This window comes from Stomoxys calcitrans, chromosome 1 (genome assembly GCF_963082655.1).
Source record: "Stomoxys calcitrans chromosome 1, idStoCalc2.1, whole genome shotgun sequence".
NCBI classification, from domain to species: domain Eukaryota; kingdom Metazoa; phylum Arthropoda; class Insecta; order Diptera; family Muscidae; genus Stomoxys; species Stomoxys calcitrans.
Window position 1 is genome coordinate 210937226 of NC_081552.1, and position 23265 is coordinate 210960490.

General features: G+C 38.2%; 5 protein-coding genes across 7 annotated transcripts in view; 3 read left to right on the plus strand and 2 right to left on the minus strand.

Moving 5' to 3' along the window:
* Nucleotides 1-23265, minus strand: part of LOC106092952 (capon-like protein) — a 977840-nt gene that overhangs the window by 848863 nt on the left and 105712 nt on the right. The window lies entirely within an intron of this gene.
* Nucleotides 5075-13283, plus strand: LOC106086054 (putative alpha-L-fucosidase). Its single transcript, XM_013250572.2, has 6 exons — nt 5075-5360; nt 5459-5600; nt 6124-6230; nt 6288-6537; nt 12273-12909; nt 13128-13283. Exons 1-6 carry the CDS (start codon nt 5138-5140, stop codon nt 13239-13241), a joined length of 1473 nt encoding a protein of 490 aa, XP_013106026.1. The 5' UTR covers nt 5075-5137; the 3' UTR covers nt 13242-13283.
* Nucleotides 8241-9401, plus strand: LOC131994361 (uncharacterized). Its single transcript, XM_059361283.1, has 2 exons — nt 8241-8665; nt 8757-9401. Exons 1-2 carry the CDS (start codon nt 8291-8293, stop codon nt 9363-9365), a joined length of 984 nt encoding a protein of 327 aa, XP_059217266.1. The 5' UTR covers nt 8241-8290; the 3' UTR covers nt 9366-9401.
* On the minus strand, nt 9433-11056 carry LOC131994360 (uncharacterized). Its single transcript, XM_059361282.1, has 3 exons — nt 10962-11056; nt 10398-10871; nt 9433-10326 (listed from the first exon to the last, which is right to left on the minus strand). The coding sequence occupies exons 2-3, from the start codon at nt 10854-10856 to the stop codon at nt 9565-9567; spliced, it is 1221 nt and encodes a 406-aa protein (XP_059217265.1). The 5' UTR covers nt 10857-10871; nt 10962-11056; the 3' UTR covers nt 9433-9564.
* LOC106086374 (proton-coupled amino acid transporter-like protein pathetic) overlaps nt 23017-23265 on the plus strand; it is an 85890-nt gene continuing 85641 nt past the window's right edge. For 2 of the 3 annotated variants that reach the window (XM_059361278.1, XM_059361280.1), the window contains exon 1: nt 23017-23124. The gene's annotated coding sequence lies outside the window, so the exon portion shown is untranslated. The remainder of the gene's footprint in view (nt 23125-23265) is intronic. The other variant, XM_059361279.1, reaches the window with a different exon arrangement.

A 23265-nucleotide genomic window follows, 5' to 3' on the forward strand; every position in this document is an offset into this window, starting at 1 on the left:
CGTACAAAGAAATTGGCCGATCTGTGGTAAGATATGCAGATCTGTCAGAATGGCGCCCTCCGAACTGCGAGGGGCTGTCTCCTCAGTTCTCATGTGGACCATCTCCATCAGGAGATAAAGATCCTACCAGCGCGAAGACATAACTACATGCTGTCTATGCAATACCTTATCGCAGAGACCATCCAAATCATCATCTTGTGGATAGATATCCACCGCCCAGAAGCCTCAAGGTAGATCTACATGATCTAGAGAGAGTGAGGTTCAGCGTTACAAGAGAGAACCTCTAGATCAAGCGGCATATGAAGCAGGTCTAGACAAAATTCATGCAGACACATACAGGGTGAATGTAGTCCTTGGAGAACCGCCGCCTCCCATTGCGCCTGAGGAAGTTGACCTCCCCCGGCAAACCAGAGTGGTTCTGGCTCAATTACGTTGCGGCAGATGCAGCCGCCTCAACTCCTATAGAGCAAGGATTGATGGCGACGTGCAAGATGTATGTCCCGATTATAACCGGGGACCGCACGATACACGTCACCTGTTTAATTTTGTTTCTTTTTTACTTTCCTACGAAATACCATGGTTGGTCCGATCTTTAAAGCATTTATTCTTAATGTAACATCAGTCGTATATACATATAGCAGTTTAAGTACACATTTTTATTATTGTCTCTTACATTTATTTATAGCATTTTTAGCCTATAAGTAATCCATGACCGACCAGTTTTTAACATCTATTTATCATTGAAATTTTGTTTTTTGAAATAAAAAATTTTAAAAATATATTCAAAGATTTTTTTTTCTTCACATATTCTGTTTGGGCCACGCTAAGGTTAAATTAGGTTTAACAAGTAAAAGTGTGCTAAGTTCGGCCGTGCCGAATCTTATATACCCTCCACCATGTATCGGATTTGTCAAGTTCTTTGTCCGGTTTTCTTTTTATAGTCAAACAAAAGGTAATGGATAAGAATTGCTATGCTATTGGAGGTTATAAACCTTTTCGGTCCATACTTGGCTTGGATGTTAAAGACAATAGTAGGTCCCATTGTGCAAAATTTCAACCAAACCGGATAAGAATTGAGATCTAAGAAGTAAAATGGGGAGATCGGTTTATATGGGAGCTATATCAGGTTACGGACCGATTAAGACCATATTTGGCACGTTTGTTATGGATACAATGACCGTGCCAAGTTTCAGCTAAATCGGATAAGAATTACGCCCTCTAGAGGCGCAAGAAGTAAAATCGGGAGATCGGTTTATATGGCAGCTATATCAGGTTATGGACCGATTCGAACCATACTTGGTACACGCATTAAATGTCATAGAAGACGTCTTAGTACAAAATTTTAGCCAAATCCGGCGAGAATTGCGCCCTCTAGAGGCTCAAAAAAATCAAATCGGAAGATCGGTTTATATGGAAGCTATATTAGGTTACGGACCGATTCAGACCATATTTGGCAGGTTTGTTAGAAGTCATGGATACAATGACCGTGCCAAATTTCAGCTAAATCGGATAAGAATTACGCCCTCTAGAGGCTCAAGAAGTAAAACCGGGAGATCGGTTTATATGGGAGCTATATCAGGCTATGGACCGATTCAAACCATACTTGGTACATCCATTAAATGCCATAGAAAACGTCTTAGTACAAAATTTTAGCCAAATCCGATAAGAATTGCGCCATCTAGAGGCTCAAGAGGTCAAATCGGAAGATCGGTTTATATGGAAGCTATATTAGGTTACGGACCGATTCAGACCATATTTGGCACGTTTGTTAGAAGTCATGGCTACAATGACCGTGCCAAATTTCAGCTAAATCGGATAAGAATTACGCCCTCTAGAGGCTCAAGAAGTAAAATCGGGAGATCGGCTTCTATGGGATCTATATCTGGTTATGGACCGATTCGAACCATACTTGGTACATGCATTAAATGTCATAGAAGACGTCTTAGTACAAAATTTTAGCCAAATCCGGCGAGAATTGCGCCCTCTAGAGGCTCAAAAAAATCAAATCGGAAGATCGGTTTATATGGAAGCTATATTAGGTTACGGACCGATTCAGACCATATTTGGCACGTTTGTTAAAAGTCATGGATACAATGACCGTGCCAAATTTTAGCTAAATCGAATAAGAATTACGCCCTCTAGAGGCTCAAGAAGTAAAATCGGGAGATCGGCTTCTATGGGATCTATATCTGGTTATGGACCGATTCGAACCATACTTGGTACATGCATTAAATGTCATAGAAGACGTCTTAGTACAAAATTTGTGCCAAATCCGATAGGAATTTCAAAAAGTAAAATCGGGAGTTCCGTATGTATGGGAGCTATATCAGGTTTTGGGCCGACTTGAACCATACTTGGCACGTAAGTTGGGGGTGATTGGAGAAGTCACTGTGCTAAACTTTAGCAAAATTGGATAGAAATTGCGCCATCTAGAGGCTGTAGAATAAAAACTTGAGATCGGTTTATATGGGAGCTATATCTAAATATCGACCGATATGGCCCATTTACAATCCCAACCGACCTACTCTAAAAGGAGGTATTTGTACAAAATTTCAAGCCGATAAACCGATCTCCAGATTTAACTTCTTGAGCCCTTACAAACCGCAATTTTTGTCCGGCCTGGCTGAAATATTGCATATAATGTTCTGTTAAGACTTCTAACAACTGTGCCAAGAACGGTTGAAATCGGTCTATAACCTGATATAGCTCCCCTATAAACCGATTTCCCGTTTTGACTTCTTGAGCGCCTGGAAGCTGCAATTTTTGTCCGGTTTGGCTTAAGACTTCCAACAACTGTGCCAAGTACGGTCCGAATCGGTCTATAACCTGATATAGCCGGAAAGGTAGCTTTGGGTTGGAAGTGTCCCGAACTTCTTCGGTGCCTCTTTTTACAGGGATTGATTCAAATCCAAGATGCAGTGTCTTTCATTATCCAGAATATCTCAACCCAAAAAATATAACACAAAATAAAAAGACAATATTTCTTAAAAAATTGAAGCTTGCTCGAACGAAAACTTGAAGTCAGTACTAGGCTTAAGACGCAAAATCCTCCAATGGGTCCCAAAAACTTGACTTTTCCAATTCTGGAGGCCGTTGCTGTACGTGTTATCGTTAACCGATCGTCATAGTTATACCCTCCACCATGGGATGGGGGTATACTAATTTCGTCCTTCTGTTTGTAACACCTTGAGATATGCACCTGAGACCCCATAAAGTATATATTTTCTTGATCGTCATTTCATTTTAAGTCGATCTAGCCATGTCCGTCCGTCTGTCTGTCGAAAGCACGCTAACTTTCGAAGGAGTAAAGCTAACCGCTTGAAATTTTGCACAAATACTTTTTATTAGTGTAGTTCGGTTGGGATTGTAAATGGGGCAAATCGGTCCATGTTTTGGTACAGCTGACATATAAACCGATCTTGGGTCTTGACTTCTTGAGCTTCTAGATGGCGCAATTTTTATTCGGCTTGACTGAACGTAGTGTTTTGGTATCACTTCCAACAACTATGTTTAGTGTGATTCATAATTTGGTATAGCTGTCATATAAACCGATCTTGGATCTTGACATCTTGAGCCAATAGAGGGCGCAACTCTCATCCGATGTGGCTGAAATTTTGCATGAGATGTTTTGTTATGACTTCCAATAACTGTGCTAAGTATGGTGCAAATCGCTACATAACATGATATAGCTGCCATATAAACCGATCTGGGATCTAGACTTCTTGAGCCTCTAGAGGGCGCAATTCTCATCCGATTTGGAAGAAATTTTGTACAACGGCTTCTCTCACAACCTTCAACATTCGTGTCTAATATGGTCCGAATCGATCAATAGCTTGATACAGCTCCCATGTAAACCGATCTCCCGATTTTGCTTCTTGAGCCCCTACAAGGCGCAATTCTTATCCGAATGAACTGAAATATTACACAATAACTTGTACAATGTTCAGCATTCATTTATGGTCCGAATCGGACTATAACTTGATATAGCTCCAATAGCATAACAGCCACCGTAGCGCAGAGGTTAGCATGTCTGCCTATGACGCTGAACGCCTGGGTTCGAATCCTGGCGAGACCATCAGAAAAAAATTTTCAACGGTGGTTTTTTGCAGCCTAATTTTGGCAACATATGTGAGGTATTATGCCATGTAAAACTTATCTGCAAAGAGGTGTCGCACTGCGGCACGCCATTCGGACTCGGCTATAAAAAGGAGGCCCCTTATCATTGTGCGACCGATATTAAATTTTTTGGCTGAATATCGATTGATATTTTTCCGATGAATACTACCGCAATATTACGGAGGCCACCGTAGCGCAGAGGTTAGCACGTCCGCCTATGAGACTGAACGCCTGGGTTCGAATCCTGGCGAGACCATCAGAAAAAATTTTCAGCGGTGGTTTTTGCAGCCTAATGTTGGCAACATTTGTGAGGTACTATGCCATGTAAAACTTATCTCCAAAGAGGTGTCGCACTGCGGCACGCCGTGAGCTTTAACTTCAATCGATATGTGAGAAGTTTGCCCCTGTTCCTTAGTGGAATGTTAATGGGCAAAATTTGCATTGGGCAAAATATGCATTTTTGCATAACAGTTCTTATTCAATATTCTTTGTTTGCCTAAAAAGAGATACTGCGTATAGAACTCGACAAATGCGATCCATGGTGGAGGGTATATAAGATTCGGCCCGGCCGAACTTAGCACGCTCTTACTTGTTCGTTTTTCGCTTATTGGAATCAAAAAGGAAAATTAAGGGTTTACGTTTCAAAAAAACTTTGTTTGTTTAGGACACTCTAACATACAAAATTTGCCGATTATTTGTTTTGAAAGAAGAGTTTTTTTCGTGGAGCCAGTTTTAGGTACCTATCTCGTTGGTACACATACAACTTTATCTACTGATCTCTCAAATATCAGCATCATAATAGAAGAGCTAAAAAGCTACTTATCTATACATACACATACATACATACATACATATAACATTGCAGAATGAGTGTGAGCATGAAAATGAGAATGAGAATGACAATGCATGCCCTTCAAATCAAAACAAAACTCAGCTTGAGTGGATTGCCGTGTGAAGAGCTACTCTTTAGTGTAGACACTAACATCGTAAAGTGAACACACGCCCGTCACCACCCACTCTAATGGAGAAACGTTTATTTATTGTGTTGTTGTTCCTAATAAATAGTTTCGGTATTGGTTTAATTAACAGTGATTATCGCCAAAAATATGAACCTAAATGGTCAAGTTTAGACAAACGGCCTTTGCCTACATGGTACGATGAAGCAAAAGTGGGCATATTTATACATTGGGGGGTTTATTCGGTGCCCAGTATGGGTAGTGAATGGTTTTGGACCGATTGGAAGAGTAAGTGAATGAAACCAAAAAGAAAACTGATCTTTTCTATAGATACTCATATGCATGCGAGTATGATATGTGTGTATCCCTTTATCTAATTTTTGCAGATTTAAAGTATAAAAACTACATAGAATTCATGGAGAAAAATTACAAACCCGGCTTTTCTTATCAAGAGTTTGCTCCCGAATTTACCGCAGAGCTGTTTAATGCTACTCAATGGTCTTTGTTGTTTAGAGACAGCGGAGCAAAGTGAGTATTAGGTAGGGATGCCAGATTAGACGATTTTCTAAACGATTTTTTCAACATAACTTTTATAAAATTGACTCATCTTTAACACTAGAATTAGCAAAATAGTCAAAATGACTGGTAAGAGATATTTTGAAATAAAAAAAATCATTTTTCTAAATTATTTTTTTTTTTGGTTGGATTTTGTAGGTATTAAAACATCATATTTAAATTTTAATAAGTTTCCCTCCTACATATCAATCCGGCCGGGGAATAATATGTGAAAAGTGTTAATTAAACCTTTAAGAAAAAAAAAAATAAACTGCCAAAAACCACTGAAATTAAGTACTCAATTCATTTGACAAATTATCCAAATCTGTTGATTTTATAGAGGAAAAACAGCTGATTATTCAACAAAATCAGCTGTTTTACTTTCCTCTATAAAAACAATCATGGCAAAAGCATTGACAGACAAAATATTAGCGGTTCTGGCGCTAAGTATATGAGTGAGTCAGTCTCACTGTTCATCTTATCTTAATTATTTCAGATATATCGTTTTGACTAGCAAACATCATGATGGCTATTGTCTTTGGCCATCACTTCAGTCTTTTGGTTGGAATTCCATGGATGTTGGCCCAAAAAGGGATATAATCGGTATGACAAATAACATATGTATTTTTCACAAATATTTCTGCAATGTTTTTTTTTAAGGCGAACTATCTTCAGCTATACGCCAGCATAGTGACATAAAATTTGGCTTGTACTACTCTCTATTTGAATGGTTTAATAGGATGTACATAAATGATAAGCTTCATATATTTCTAACCGAAGACTATGTGGAACAAAAAGTTAGACCAGAGCAAATGACATTGGTCAAGCAGTATTTACCGGAAATAATATGGTCGGATGGCGATTGGGAAGCTCCGGATAAATATTGGAAAGCGGAGGAATTTATAGCTTGGTGAGTTTCAAACAAAAAACCAGTATGGAAAGGCTAAAGTCAGGCGGAGTCGACTATATAATCCCCTAAACGTACCCTACAGTTTAAACTCGGGCAATAGACATATGTATATGAGAGCTATATCTAACATGAACCGACTCCCGGCAGAGGAGTGAGAATGAGGTTCAATCATGTGGGGTTCAGAGCTGTCCCGAGAGGCTTAACTGCGAGCTACCGGACGCGTCCACAGGTTGCGGAGAGTGAAATGCTCCATACGTTCGCAGCGGTATCGAGCGGAGAGTCTCAATGAAAGGCCAGGCGGCACCGGCTCTTGCACAATACTAAGTGCCTATGATGCTCGATATGACAAGGCGGGTTATTGGCGCCTTTAAATAACCAATGGCCACCTTGTTCTCGCGGCGAGCGGTCCTTTGGACCGGAACGAGCTTGAGGAGGATCGCCACCTCCACATGAACATGTGGCTACAACAATATTTACATTATGCCTTAATCGGGTGAAATATATATAGGAGCTATATCTAAATCGGAGACGATTTAATGAAATTTTGCATATATGTTTAGATGAGTAACAAAACAATATGTGCCAAATTTTATGCGTTAGAATCAGTAACAAACCAATAAGCCCCATGTTTTGTGCAGATCAGTTGAAAATTGTAGTTACTACAGCCATTAAAGTTCAAATCAGGCGTTACATTTATATGGGAGCTATATCTAAATCTGAACCGACTTTTACCATAGTCAATAGCGTTTGTCTTTGGGCCGAAAAAGCGACATGTGCAAAATTTCGTGACGATTGGATAACAAAAACGACCTGTACCTTGATTACAAGAATGCATGGACTCACAGACGGACAGGCTTAATCGAATTTATGATTGGGAAATCGTTCTTCATGGCATCTATGTATATCCAAGTACTGCCGAATCCAAACGATATTGGGTAGGGATGTCGATGGGTCTCAAACAACTCACAGTTCCAAGTTTCGACAGTGTCGGATGGAAAATGCACCGTTAAAAGGCTGAAAACACCCTCAAAAGGCTGAAAAACATCCTTAGAAGGCTGAAAAAGATCATTAAAAGACTGAAATACATCCTTACGTGGGCTCCAGAGCCCAAATCAAAGTATCGCTCTATACGACAGCTACATCAAAATGTGATCCGATCTGCTCCATATTGTGCAGAAATGTCGAGGGATTGACAATTTCTACAAAATCAATAAAAATGCGTATTTTATGGACCTCTGGTTTACCTCTATTATCCGTGCTACAATAATATTCCCTCTATTAACCGTAGTTACCTCTATTATCCGTGCACCACACACAAGGATACCCCTTTTTATTTTGAGTTAAAGCTCTATTTAGAATAAAATAACAAAAACCAACAAAAAGACATTAAATATAATTCAATTCATTAAATATAATTCATTTGTCTATTTTATACTTTAATTTTATTTCCACAATAAAACATCCAACTTTACAGCTCGAATGCTTTTAATCGACTAAAAAAGCAAACAAAGCCGGCTAAAGCTAGCCATAGACGAACGATAAATTCGAGCAATTTGTTGGGTTTGTGGTCGCGTTTTTACGTCTGTGGGGTAGTTTGCGAACAAATTGCAAGTTTTTGAAAATTTTCAAAAACTTGCAATTTGTTGGCAAACAAATCATACGTGTGTGGGCTACTGCGCAAATTTTAAGCCATTTTGCCATTTCAGTTGCTCTTCAACCATTGTAACGAAAGGTCGTGTAGTGCACACAAAAAATGGCAAGCAAAGACTTTATGATAGAATTTTTTGATGTGTTAAAAAATGAAAATGCCATTTGGCAAACAAAAAGTGAAAAATATAAAGACAAATTAGAAAAACAAAAATCATGGGAAAAACTCGTAACAAAATGGAAAGAGGTTGATAAAAATGCTTCGGTGGACCTAGTAAAAAAAAAATATAATTGCCTACGAACAACGTACAGAAGGGAGCTGCAGAAGATGCGCAAAAGCGAAAGGTCAGGTGCAGGTGCTGAGGATATATACGTGCCGTCGCTGTGGTATTTTGACCATCTTAATTTTTTGCTCGACCAAGAGACACAGTTGGAAGGCATTTCTACGTTTGATGAGACGTTTGACGCAGAAATTGAAAAGGTAAGTAAATTGTGCTTGTGTAATAGAATATTTATTTGTGTATGTAATTTATTATTTTCAGTCTCTAAATGCATAATATTTTCATTTTTAGGAACCAAAGAAAAAAAAATTCGATCCGACAGATTTTCTAGAAACGGCTGTCGACCATCTGAAAAAAACTATCCCAAAAGCAAATAAGGACGAGGCAGATATTTATGGTGAAGCGTGGGCAGTAACATTCCGCAAATTAAGGCCGGAGCAAAAAATATATGCAAAAAAGGTGATGGACGAAGCCCTTGTGTACGCGCAACTAGGCAATCTGACGCTACAAAGTTCCGTGAGCCTTGGGCAGCAACAAGTACAACAACAAGTTTACTTGCAAGTGCAACCACGGAAACCTATGTCCAATTTTCACCACAACAACCAAAACTCAAAGCCTTACGCGTCTGCTTCCTCAACATATTCGTCTTTTTCCGCAATTTCACCTCATGGAACACCATCACCTTCACCAGTTTTATCAACAAGGCCACCCAGTCGCTTCCACTTTTCGGATGAATCGGCAACGCCGTTATATGCGACACCAACACCTTCACCTGCTTATTCAACAGTGTCATCCCACCACAGCACCCACTTAGATGAAACCGTGCATATAATACCTGACGAGGTAGTGCCATCAGAAAATGCATTTCAGCAGCTTTTTGACACGTTAGAATATGAATAGCATTTTTTTGTGTGTTTAAATCGACTAACCCCCAAAGTATTTAATGTAATTAATAACTAAAACTGAATTAATGAATTTATTTATTTTTTATTTTTATAGATTTAAGAGATTTAATGTAAATAAAATATTTGTTTGTTAATAGCTCCCATCTAATTACTTTCAAGGACATTTTTTTGCTGGGTTTTAATGGTGACTGGTTTTAGGAGGCATTGTACTGCCAGGGTACGGCACCAACGCTGTTAAAATAGTTGCTCAGTTTGTGCCGAACATTTTTCGCGTTATTTGACGAATTACCATGAGCAATTGGTTCCAAGTCAGTCAAATTTAAATTCTCTTCATTCTCACTGCGTTTCAAGTATATATTTGAATTTTTAAAACATAAGTAATTATGCAAGTAGCAGCAGGCAAGAGTTATAATTGAAGCCTTTTCGGGGCACAAATTAATTGTTGTGTGCAGAATTCTAAAACGGTTCGCTAAAATTCCGAACGCATTTTCCACTATTCGTCGAGCTCTCGATAGTCGGTAATTGAATATAATTTCCTCCTCTGTTAAGTTGTGCCGACTGTAAGGCTTCATGAGGTTCTCTAAAAGTGGGAAGGCGTCGTCTCCAACAATAACATATGGAACCACATCTTCGGTTAACGGTAACATTTCCGGGGCTGGCAAATTCAATCCATAATCGTCGTACATTTGCTTTAACTTCGACTGAGCAAAAACACCTGCATCTGAACATCTTCCATTTATTCCAACCTCGACCATTAAAAACTCATAATTTGCGCCCACCAGTGCCATCATCACAATACTGAAGTTTTTCTTGTAATTGTAGAAGTACGAGCCAGATTTAGACGGTTTCACTATATTCACATGCTTTCCGTCGATGGCTCCCACGCAGTGGTTAAAATTCCATCTATTTTCGAAGTCATTGGCAATTGTTTTCCATTCATCAGAGTTGCGTGGCATCTAAAAATAAAATATTTATAAAAAAATAAAATAAACTGCAACCAGAATTTGATATTAACATTTTCACTTACCTTAATAAATGGTTTTAGTGCTGCAATAATAGCTTTCGACGTCTCCAATATGATTCCACCAAGACTTTGGGCCGATATTTTGGTTAGAAATTTAAGGTCCTCATAGCTTTGCCCAGAAGCAAGGAAGCGTAACGTCGCTGAAAGTCTTTCATTTGGCGTAATAGCGTCACGCATCACTGTGTCCTCCTTTTTTATTGCTGGCGTTACCCACCTTAATAGTTCTTCATAGGTATCTACATCCATGCGTAAAAAATTTTTATAATCCCTTGGAGTAAGCATTTCCATATTTTTGAGCGTTGCTACATGGGAATGCTTTTTTCTTTCGAGCAGCCACTCTTCACTCCATTTTCTTTTTCTTTTTTTTTCGATTTTTTTCTTTTCTTGTTTTTTATGTTCTATGTCGAAACATGTATATATAATTAAAAGCGCAGCTGCATCAGCCGCTGCATCGTCGCACATGTTTTTTTAAGTTTCCTATCAAAAGAAAAAAAGAAAAGAAAAGAAAAGCACAAACCGAAGTTCAAACACAAAATGAACATCATCCGCTTCGTAGCATATGCTTACTCTTCAACGTCAGCCGAATTATGATTTGTTCGAGCGTGTGTGGAGAAACGGTATGCAATAAATCGCAGCAATAAATTTGCAAATCACACCAACAAATCGTTCGTCTATGGCTAGCTTAACACAAAATTTGCCACGTGCAAACCGTTGCAAAAGAAAAACAAACAAAGCCGGTACAAAAACCAAAAATAAGCTCATACGAAAATGTGCAGAGATTCTGAAAAAACTCTCAGCTGTGCTCGGAAATACAGAAAATTACGAAAAAACAACAAATGCTTTACGATTATGTGCAGAATTTGTGCAAAATTTCGGTACAAACCCAATCGGTATACAAAAAATTTATCAAGTCCGAGAATGTGCAGATTCTGAAAAAATGTAAGCTAATACGACGAAACAGTAAATTCCCTTACGACTATGTGCAGAATATTTGCAGATTTTCGGTCAAAACCACAATAAAATGTGCAGAAATGATCGAAAGAAATCTGGCCGAAAACTTGGATAAATTTCTAAGGGAAATTTTGAGAAATCGGCAAATTTTCTCATGAAATATCAGAAAACTTCGGAAAAAAAACTCTGACTTTAGAGCACTCGGCAAAAATTGCTCACTGGGTAACCAAAACATTAACAAGCTGACTTTATGCACAACGCAACACGAATAGAGGCTGCAATTTGCTGTCAAACAACTATTCTTTGTTATTTGCACACATAGTTATCAACGAACGAAGCCAACAACAACCAATGCCTGACAGTTAACAAGTCCACTCCTTGCTATCCCAACCAACCTGCAAATGAAGAATGAATAATCTTCGTCGGCACGCCATTATTTATATTCTTTTTAAGCGAGAGCTTTGATCAAATTTAACGAACACAACATAATACTTAACGAAGAAAGCTTTGAGTATATGAGAGTAAATGAGAGAGAACTGCTATGGATGAAGAATTATTGACTATGTGGTTACTTAAACTTTAAAAAGTATTATGTTTTCATTAAGATTTTTTAGTCTTTCAAAAAAGTAACCGTGAAAACACGTGTGAAAAACGATCCGCTACAACCCAGCTGAACAACGTGCAGTATTGTGACAAAAAACTCCAATGACAAGTTTCCTAAATAAAAACCATTTAACAAACATTTCAATATCTTTTTTTTTGCCGAATCATTTCAATGGTCTCTGCATCATAAGTACCTCTGCGACTAGATTTGAAGTCAGCATACTTACTGTAGAAACTGGAGACTACCTTCATCCAGTCTCCTTTATTTTAAAACTTCTGAATTCTTACGTCAATGATTTGTTTTATATTTTTTATTTTCCTTAGGCTCTACAACGATAGTCCTGTCCGCGACACAGTAGTGACCAATGATCGCTGGGGTATTGGTACAGCTTGTAAGCATGGTGATTTCTACAATTGCAAGGATCGTTTTAATCCAGGCATTTTACAAAAACACAAATGGGAAAATGCCTTTACTTTGGACAAAAACAGTTGGGGTCAGCGCTATGATCTGACTTTGGAGGACTTTATGACAAGTGAAGAAGTGATTCATGAAATTATCACCACTGTTAGTTGTAATGGCAATGTTCTCATCAATGTGGGACCAACAAAATATGGTACCATATTGCCAATATTTGAGGAGAGATTACGTGACATGGGCCAATGGTTGAAAGTTAATGGAGAGGCGATTTATGCCTCTCGGCCATGGTTGCAGCAAAATGATACGGTCACACCTGGAGTATGGTATACCAGCAGAAGCAACAGTGATATTTCTCAAAATGGTGATATCTTTGTATATGCCATGGTTTTGGAATATCCCTATGACACCAACACTTTGGAGATATATCCTTGGGGTAGGAAATTTCATGAGACAACCACAGTGACTTTAGTGGGTTTGGATGATGCGGTGGATCCTAGTGTGAAGTCAATTGTAATGCTGGGCATGGAGGATACGAAAATTAAGGTTAGAATGATGACATGATGATGATGAAGCTTAAAGCATTAATGGTCATATTCTCCGAACTTAAAGCAGCTTTTAAGTGGGTTTATTTGGCAGATTTCCTTTACAGAACTGAAAATAAACCCTTCTTTAGAGATACCTTAAGTTTTTAAGAATACCGGTGTAAGGCAATATGGGTCTAAGTGTTTTTAATTTTATATTTATTTTCTTTCTATTTTTAGTGGCAATTAAATGGTGCTGCTGTTAATATAGAATTTCCCCCCAAACATCACACTGACCGAAGGGGACTTAAATATGCTTGGACTTTTAAAATAATTATTGAAAATGAGTTATAATTTCATGTCAACAAATAAAAATCTGACTTTATTTAATCAAAAAAAAAAAATTCCATCCAGAGAAAAATCACAATCTATGGGTGCAGTGACTCAATACCACCCAACAAACAGGGAGCTGTCGACAAGACAATCACTCTCTCTCTCAATATTGGGAAGACTAGGATAGGCAAAGATCCTAATACTTAAACTACAGGCAGTGCAGGGGTTAGAGACCCATACAGCCTAACGAAGAGGGACCCGACAACGGACCCATTACCGACTTCAAGATTCGAAAGACAAGGGTAGGTAAAGATCCCAACATTAAACCATCAGGCAGCGCAGCGACAGGAGTCTTAATGCAGCCTAACCAACAGGGAGCCGACAATAGAACCTTCACCTACTCCCGAGAAGTCCATTTACTTAAGATTTGGAAGACTAAGATAGGCATAGATCCTAGTATTGAAACATCAGGCAGTACAGGGACGATAAACTCAATACAGCCCAACGAACAGGGACCCGACGATGAAATCATTACCGACTTTACAAAGATTCGGATGACTAGGATAGGAAAGGAACCTAATAGGAAAATATAAGGCAGTGCAGTGACAGGAAAGTCATTGCAACCTAATAAGCAGGGAGCGGGCGATGAGATCATCACCCATTCCCTAGAAGCATTTACTGGATGACCAATAATTGTGGTTACCCAGATAAACCTCCAACGGAGCGAGACACCCCCATCATCGCCAAGATGAAAAAGTTTCTCTCAAAAACCCACGTCCAAACTGAAACATTAGTAGATGAAATGGGAGTGAGAGCAGAGACAACGGAGGACATGTTGCGAATTTTGATGAAAATCCATTTTCCACAGCATACGGAATCTTGGAATAAAGATGTCGATCGAAAGGCTCGATCGAAAGGCTTAGGTTAGGTTTAAGTGGCAGTCTGCCATCAGACTCACTTAGACGTTTTCGTTCATTGTGAAACCACAGGAACAGGAGAAGGAAGATGCCTTCTAGTTCCTACCGTTAAACCATCCAGATCGCTTTAAAAAGCCCAGCAAATGTTCACATACGCTTAATCATACAGGTTCTCAAAGAAATGAGAACCTTAATTGGAAATCCTTCTGACTACTAGTGCGGGACGCACACACAGAAGGTGCTCTACAGTATCTTCTTCTTCGATGTCCTCACAGCTTCTGCAAAAGTCGTTGCTGGCAACCTTCAGTAACCTGTCGTGATGGACAAAATGACTAAGACGTCAGTTTTAGCCAATGAAAGCAGAGCAGTAGACCTCCTCAAGTCTAGATTAGGCCACATAGTTTTGAAATGCTCACAGCCCCCTCTTTTTGGCCATCTATCATTCGTTGTCCTTCGGGCCTGGTCCTGAAAACTTAGCTTACATATCGCTAGAGGCATACCCACAGATTCTAGTTTCCTGGAATGTGTAGATCCTAGTCTCGCAGGCTCGTCCGCTTTACAATTCCCTGGGATATCTCTGTGGTCCGGCACCCAGAACAGGTGAATTTTGAACTGTTCAGCCATCCCGTTGAGAGATCTGCGACAGTCGAGTGCGGTTTTTGTGTTCAGAAATACGTTCTCTAGGGATTTAATGGCTGCCTGAGAAGATATTTATGCCAATCTTCGTAATGACATTATATCTTAGCCATTCCACCACTTCATTAATTGCAAGAATCTCCGCTTGATACACACTGCAGTGTCTAATTCGTTATCTACTCCCGCATACTTTTCATTTCATACCCATATTGTCCTTATCGGTCCACTTTTGATTTTGGGTGGTGTTTTTGGGGTAACGGTGGATCAATAAATTATAAAACCTATTCCTACTTCCTGACCATATTCGTAATCTACTACCTTTCATTTCAGTCCCATATTATTATGTTCGCTAAATAAACCTATTTTAAGGGGGAGGGTCCGCCCCCCTCCCGATATCAAAAAATTATATAGCCTATGTTGCCTTCCAGACCAACCTATACAATCTGTGAACATTTCAGGTAATCGGTTCAGCCGTTTTTGAGTCTATACGAAACAAACCGACAAACATACAAACAAACAAACACAAAATGAATTTTATATATAAGATTTACAAGCATGAAACATTTTTTTATTTTCTATAAAAGAAATATTTTTTTATATTGCTAAACAATTTAAAATCCTTTATTTTTTAATTTAAATATCATAGCTGTGTCATACGCCAAGCTATGGCACCAAAACTTTCTTACTTGTTGTATAGGCTTTTTCATGCATCAGTGTAAATATGGTGACAAATATACATGTGGTTCCGGTTACTGTTCCGCAACATGTTGTACATATCTCCATTCGATTTCATTAAATGTTGCAAAGCGACTAAAATGCTTCTCATCATTCAATACTCGTGCTCTTAGATGAGTCAAACAAGAAAGTGACGTCAACAATGATTGGATGGATATATTATCTTGTAAACAAGAAACTAATGGAATGCAATCACTTAAACAAACATGACTTTGCTAAAAGGTACACAATTTCAAAGCAGCGATCTTTTTAACCCTCCGGCGGGTGAGAAGGTCCCTGGGGTCCCGCTTTCTTTTTTTAAAATAAAATTACTCCTTGATGGTCCATGGGCAGTATACCCGACCCCCACATGAATTCCAAGGAAATTTTATCTAGAAACGTTAAAAAAAATTCAAAGCGATCCTACCAATTCTATTGAGATTTAAATGTGTCCGCTGGGACTTGTAGTGAAATTTCAAGAAATCATTAATAAGTGCACTACCTTTGGGCTTGTTTTCCACGACCAGTAGGAACTACATATGATCATCGTAGACATGGCTTACACCACAATACGCGAATCAAATCGGAAATGCAGGGAAGTGAACTCTGCATTTGGCAAATCTAAATAACACAAAGGAATGAAAACCAATCATTTTGAAAGAGTTCGATGCTTTTTTGGCTATTATTTTGTATGCTGGACTCACTAAATTGCCCAACTTTAATAAGTTCTTTGCTATGCTATTCTTTGAATAGAAAACATTGAATATGATCTCGAGCTGGAAATGTTCGAAAAGTCAAGAAAAGATTTTAAAAATCAAAATAAAAAAGCGCAAACAGACAATTTTTTTTTGTTGTAAATAATTGTTTTTTTTTATAAAACATTTACAAACATGAAACATTTTTTTTATAATTTTGAAATTGTTTTATATTGTTAAACAATTTCAATTCCCAGTGTAAATGTGTTGACCAATAAGCATTTCCTCCCGGTCACTGTTCCGCAACATGTTTGCACATATCTCCATTCTATTTCATTCAATGTTGCCAAGCAACTAAAATGTTTCTCAACATTCAATACTCGTGCTCTTAGATGAGTCAAACAAGAAAGTGACGTCAACAATGACTTTTATGAATTGGATGGATATCTTATCTTGTAAACTAGAAACTAATGGAATACAATCAATTAAACAAACATGACTTTGCTTAAAGGTACACAATTTAAAATTATTATCAAGAATTCCTGTGTTGTTTTTTATTTATCAAATTCCTAACATGGGTTCCCTCCCTTTCCTGTAAAGCTGTAATTTTTCTTTATGATTGCATTAGCCATTTAAATGCCAAGGTAATAATTTCAGAGTACTATTTGCATAATATGAATGCCTCGTTTTCGACGAAAGACTGCCTGAGCACATGGTAAAATGTGGTGGAGTTTTTATGCGTATCGTAAAGTTACTCATTGCCATGCCTCTGTTAACGGTACTTAATGTGCATCGCAGAGAGCTGATGTTAAGTCGACAGAAGGAATCACTAAATAAGTTTGCAGAAAGCGATCATTTGGTCTGTGGAAAGTGAACTTATAGCTGGCAAACTATCGATAATCGCACACATTCAATATTTTCGATATTTCTATTAATAAAGAGACCGTTTTATATATTAGGTTGCCCAAAAAGTAATTGCGGATTTTTTAAAAGAAAGTAAATGCATTTTTAATAAAACTTAGAATGAACTTTAATCAAATATACTTTTTTACACTTTTTTTCTAAAGCAAGCTAAAAGTAACAGCTGATAACTGACAGAAGAAAGAATGCAATTACAGAGTCACAAGCTGTGAAAAAATTTGTCAACGCCGACTATATGAAAAATCCGCAATTACTTTTTGGGCAACCCAATAGAAGCAATATCAATGCACAGAACGAACATATATATGGTAGCTATATCTAAATCTGAACCGATTTCGAGCAAACTCAGATATTGTGGCAGTCGTCGAGGAAAGCTTTGTGCAAATTTTTGGCAAGATTGGTCAATAAATGCGCTTGCATTAGCTCTAGAAGTGAAAATCGGGCGATATACATATATGACAGCTATATCTAAAGCTGAACCGATTTCTATGAAATTCATTCATCAGCGATTGTTCTGCAAATTTTCACTGGAAGTCGTTCGCGTACTTTTGCTTGCAAATTTTTCAAATGAGCGAACAGACCTAATATAAACCTTTGTGACAAATGTATTGACCACTACTTTTGTGACAAACACTTCTTAATTTTTTCTATTAACTAGCTGAACTGGACCCGCTCCGCTGGCTCTTCTTTTGCTTTAGTTGAAACAAAATTAACCTTTGAATCTTTGAATCCCATATGATCTTTATTGTACTACGAATTCGCTCGGAGGGTTTGATGTAATTTAAGTTTGGATGTAAGATGTACTCCATTCTTAAAAGACTTTATTTCAGCCCGATATTCTCATGATGTTCGATTTAGGGGTGTTTTCAGGGGTGAGGGTATCCCCTAGACACTTGGCCCTGAAAAAATATCAGCATCGTGCTCTTCTCTCAAATACCATTTATTTAAACCCCATATTGCCATTGGTTAAAGAAGAGTTTATAGGATGAGGCGTCCCCCAAAAACTTGGTCCCACATTTGGATATCAGATTCGTATTCTGCACTCAAATACCTTTTATTGAAGCCCCATGGTGCCAAGGTCGCTACATAAGTCCTGTTTGGGGGGGTTTTGGGGAAAGGGTTGACCCCCAGAAACTTGGTCCCACATTTGGATATCAGAATCGTATTTTACTCTTAAATACCTTTCATTTGAGTCCCGTATTGCCGTGGTCGGTATTTATGTTCGATTTAGGGGTGTTTTGGGGTGGTCCCCTTAACACTTGGTCCCACAATTGAATATCAAATATTCAAAAAATAAAATATCTTTCGTTTGAGTCCCATATTGTCGTGATAGGTGTACATGTTTATTTGGTAGGTTTTGGGGGTGGGCGGCCCCCCCTAGGTATCCCTTCCGAAATTTGGATACTAAATTTTTGTTTTTAGGCTACTATAAGAGAGCACAGAGAATTTCGGTTATATCACATCACCCATCTGCGAGATCTGGCGTTTCTGAAAATTAGGTTACATCTAAATGCTTCTGCATAAAAATATTTTTAGGTTTACAACAAATACATATTGCAAGAAAACAGTAAAAAGTTTAATCGAATTCCAATGTTGCCTACACTATGGTAGGGTACTCTCTTCTGTCTAGACGTATGAGTTCAATGCTTTTCTCTTAAACACGTGTCTCGTTTTGAAGTCATAGCTTGAGAAGGAGAAAACGAGCCACACACACACACAAACTTCAAAAGACATCCACTCAAAGTTACCACATAAATAAAATAAAAGCACTCAAACAAGCCGGCCTCTGTGAGCGCCAAAAATGAGAACACATGAACTATCCCACCATGGTATGAATCAACGAAAGAACAAATGATGATGACATTCTATTGCAGAACTTACATCAGCAAATGTGCCGGCTGTAAGAAAGTAGCTGTAGCATAATTATGTAAGTATGTATGTATGTTGACTAGTTGAAGCAAGAGAGAAATGTGAATGGATATGCAGGCATAATGTTGACGATTGCTTAGGAGGTGGTTGGCAAAGCAGAAGAAAACACTTCCTTCATTGAAGTAAATGTAAAAATTCTCTTGCAGCAGTGAACTTAAAAACACCCTTGATGTCTGAGTTAATTTATTCGGAGGAAAAGCACGTGTTCGAATGAAAAGTTTTACTGTAGGGCTGTTTTTCCCCATCTGCCATATATGTAAATAATTTATTGTTCACCACGGCCATAAGAAAATGATAACAGAATGAATGTTCGTTCTATGCAATTAGGATGTCCACAAAATTTGAATGTAATGTGCATCCACCATGGTCATAAATAATTCCTATTAGCTTTTCATTGCACTCAAAAACAACTCAAGTAAGAGCTACCGGCTTGCAAACCACACTGAGAGTAAGAGAGAATTGCGTTTGACTTGTCTTGTTGGCAAACGCTTGAATGAAATTGAAACAATGGTATTATTAACATCTCTACATCATATAAACATCCAATAACAATGTAGCCAAATAATAAAAATCACTCATCTCTCGTGTATTACAAAGTGTCTCTCTTCTCTCTTTTATTTTGGCCTATCTCACCTTTTAGTTGTTGATCAGAGTTGCCGTTTTGGCTTTTTTATAATAATTTTCTTTCTTTATATAAAAATTAATTTGTGTTTGTTTATTTGTTCCGTATAGACTCAAAAACGGCTGAACCGATTATCTTGAATTTTCACAGATTTTGTAGGTTGGTCTGGAAGGAAACATAGGCTACATAATTTTTTGATATCGGAATGGGGGCGGACCCTCCCCCTTACCCTAAAAGTACTACCCAAAAATAAAAGTGTACCGATCAGGACAATATGGGAATCAAATGAAACGTTTTCAGGAGTAGAATACAAATTTCATATTAAAAATTGGATCCAAATAACTGGGGAGCCGCCCCATCTCCAAAACCCCCTAAAATAGGTTCATTGGACGAGCATGACAATATGGGACTCAAATGAAAGGTATTGGGGAGTAGATTCTGACCATATTCGTAGGTCAGAATATGAAATATGATTTATAATTTGTTGATATCGGAAGGCGGCGGACCCTCCTCGTAACCCCAAAAATACCACCCAAAATCACAATTGGACCGAAAAAGACAATATGGATATCAAATGAAAAGTATTGAAGAGCAGAATACGAATATGGTATTAAAAATTTAATCCAAGTACCCAGGAAGTCGCCCTAACCCCAAAATGTCAAAAAGCAGACAAATTGGTCGACCATATTAATATGGGGCTTAATTGAAAGGTATTCAGGAGTAGATTCCGAATCTGGCATACAAAATCAGATAGAAGTGTAGGGGGTCACCCCACCCCTCAAAAACCGCCCAAATGGGCATATGACCCATCATAACTATGTGAGATCCGGTTTGTTTGTTTGCTCCGTAGAATCAAAAAAAAAAGAAACATAGGTTTTAAATTTTTAGATATCGTATGGTGGCTGACCCTCCCCGTACACCAAAAATGCCACCCAAAACCAAAAGTGAACTGATAGGCACAATATGGGTATCAAATGAAAGGTATTGGAGACTAGAAAATGAATATCGTATTAAATTTTGGCTCCAAGTACCCAGCGGACCATCCCAACCCCAAAACTCTAAACAGATATATTCGACGTTCCTATCAATATGGGACTCAAATGAAAAGTATTCGGCAGTAGATTACAAATATGACATAAAAAATTAGGTCCAAGTAATGGGAGATCGCCCCACCCCCCAAATACCCGCAAATCGGCGATTCAAATGAAAGATATTTGGGAGTAGATTAAAAATATGATATTAAAATTTTCGCTCAACTCAAGGTGGAGCTTTTCTTCCTAAAAATACGTCGAATAGGTTAATTGACCCATCATGGCAATATGGGACTCAAATGAAATGAAATGGTATTTGAGAGTTGAAAACAAATTTGATATCCAATTTTGGGGGTACGCCCTAAATCACCCCTTAAACTGAACTTTATTTCCGACTATAGCAATATGGAGCTCAAATCAACGGTATTTCGGAGTAAAGAACGAATTTAATATCTATTTTCAGGGCAAAGCGCCGGTGGCCGTCCAACTGTATTGGTAAATATTTCGGGTTTAGAGGGTATTTCGGGGGTGGTCACTTGGCGATCAAAGTAAAAAAAAAGATTCATGCTCTACTGTCGGAAACATTTCGTATGAGTCCGGGGTGGTCATGGGGAGACCACCGGCACTTTGCCCTGAAAATAGATAACAAATTCGTTGTTTACTCCCAAATACCGTTGATTTGAGCTCCATATTGCTATAGTTGGAAGTAAAGACCAGTTTAAGGAGTGATTTAGGGCGTACCCCCAAAATTGGATATCAAATTCGTTTTTTTCTCTCAAACACCTTTCATTTGAGTCCCATATTGCCATAATGGGTCAATTATTCTATTCGACGTATTTTTATGAGGAAAAGAGCCACCTTGACTTAAACGCAAATGTTAATGTCATATTTTAGATCTACTCCCAAATATCTTTCATTTGAATCCTATATGGCCATGGTCGGCAGATATGCCCATTTGGGAGTATTTGTGGGTGAGTCTCATATAGTCATGATGGGTCATATGCCGATATAGGGAGTTTTTAGGAGGTGGGGTGACCTCCTACACTTCGATCTGGTTTTTTATGCCAGATTCGTAATCTACTCCCAAATACCTTTCATTTGAGCCCCATATTGAGACGGACGACCAATTTGTCTGGTTTTAGACATTTTAGGGCGAATTCCTGGGTACTTGGACCCAATTTTTAATACAATATTCGTATTCTACTCTTCAATACCTTTCATTTGATATCCTATTGTCTCTATCGGTCCACTTGTGATTTTGGTTGTTATTTTTGGGGTAACGGGGTGGGTCCGACCCCTTCCGATATCAAAAAAATATAAAGAACATTTCTTAGTCCTGACTATATTCGTAATTTACTCCCGAATACCTTTTATTTGAGTCCCATATTGTCATGATGGTCAAATAAACCTATTTTAAGGGGTTTTGGGCCTGGGGCGGCCCCCCGGTTTTTTGGACCCAACTTTTATAATGAAATTAGTACTCTCTTGAATACCTTTCATTTGAATCGCATATTGTCCCGATCGCTCCACTTTTATTTTTGGATAGTACTTTTGGGGTAAGGGAGAGGGTCCGCCCCCCTCCCGATATCAAAAAATTATATGGCCTATGTTTCCTTCCAGACCAACCTACACAATCTTTGAAAATTTCAAGGCAATCGGTTCAGCCGATTAAGATAGTAAGATAGTCCGATCTGAACCATATTTAGTTCAGATGTCAGGAGGCTTAAAATAATTCACTGCTTCAAATTTCAGCGAAATCGGATAAAAAATAAAGTATTCATGGGCATTAGACCCTGTATCGGCAGATCGGTCTATACAGCAGCTATATCCCAATATGGTGCGATTTGGCCCGTTCAAGAACTTAAGCAGTGTGCATCAAAAAGACGTATCTGTGCCAAATTTCAGCTCAATATCTCAATTGAAGGCTGTAGAGTGATTACAACAGACGGACGGACAAACACACGGACATCTTTAAGTCGTCTTAGAATTTTACGACGATCCGAAATATATATACTTTGCGGGGTCGGAAATTGATATTTCGATGACTAAATGAATTTATCCCCTACCCTACGGTGGTGGGTATAAAAATGGGATACCTTGTGGTAGTGACAATTGCACATTTCATATTAATTTTTCTTTGAGTGTATGCTCGATTTATAGTTATGCCTTATCGATTTTTAAGATATTAGAAAATGTGGTGGTTCAGTTTCAGGTAGGTTTTTTGAACATTTTTTCTGTAGTGATGGCAATACTGTTTATAACACTAAACGGTGGCGGTTCATCGCTATGTGTACTCTCCCATTGCCGCATTGTTATATTAACACTGTCGCCACGCATTTTCAACACAGTTGACGACGGCTTTTGTAACGCTCAGTTTGGTACGGAACACGGTCGTCGGAGGAGAAAAATATTCTAAATTATTTTCTTTTATTTCCTATGGTAATGAAGACATGTGTTTAGTTTTTCTGCCGATTTAACTCTCCGAAACAACAACATAAAAAATTAATATCCATTTTTCCTTCTTGCAAAATTAGAAAATTAAATTTTGAGTCGTTGGCTAATTATTGATTTTACACCCAC

What these genes read in the sequence shown, in the direction of transcription:
- LOC106086054 (XM_013250572.2), top strand. Translation starts at nt 5,138, where the DNA reads ATGGAGAAACGTTTATTTATTGTGTTGTTGTTCCTAATAAATAGTTTC. An exon ending in CCCAAAAAGGGATATAATCG is followed by an intron (nt 6,231 to 6,287) that starts GTATGACAAATA and finishes TTTTTTTTTAAG; the next exon opens with GCGAACTATCTTCAGCTATA. An exon ending in GCGGAGGAATTTATAGCTTG is followed by an intron (nt 6,538 to 12,272) that starts GTGAGTTTCAAA and finishes TATTTTCCTTAG; the next exon opens with GCTCTACAACGATAGTCCTG.
- LOC131994361 (XM_059361283.1), top strand. Translation starts at nt 8,291, where the DNA reads ATGGCAAGCAAAGACTTTATGATAGAATTTTTTGATGTGTTAAAAAAT. An exon ending in TTGACGCAGAAATTGAAAAG is followed by an intron (nt 8,666 to 8,756) that starts GTAAGTAAATTG and finishes TTTCATTTTTAG; the next exon opens with GAACCAAAGAAAAAAAAATT.
- LOC131994360 (XM_059361282.1), bottom strand. Translation starts at nt 10,856, where the DNA reads ATGTGCGACGATGCAGCGGCTGATGCAGCTGCGCTTTTAATTATATAT. An exon ending in CACTAAAACCATTTATTAAG is followed by an intron (nt 10,327 to 10,397) that starts GTAAGTGAAAAT and finishes TTTTATTTTTAG; the next exon opens with ATGCCACGCAACTCTGATGA.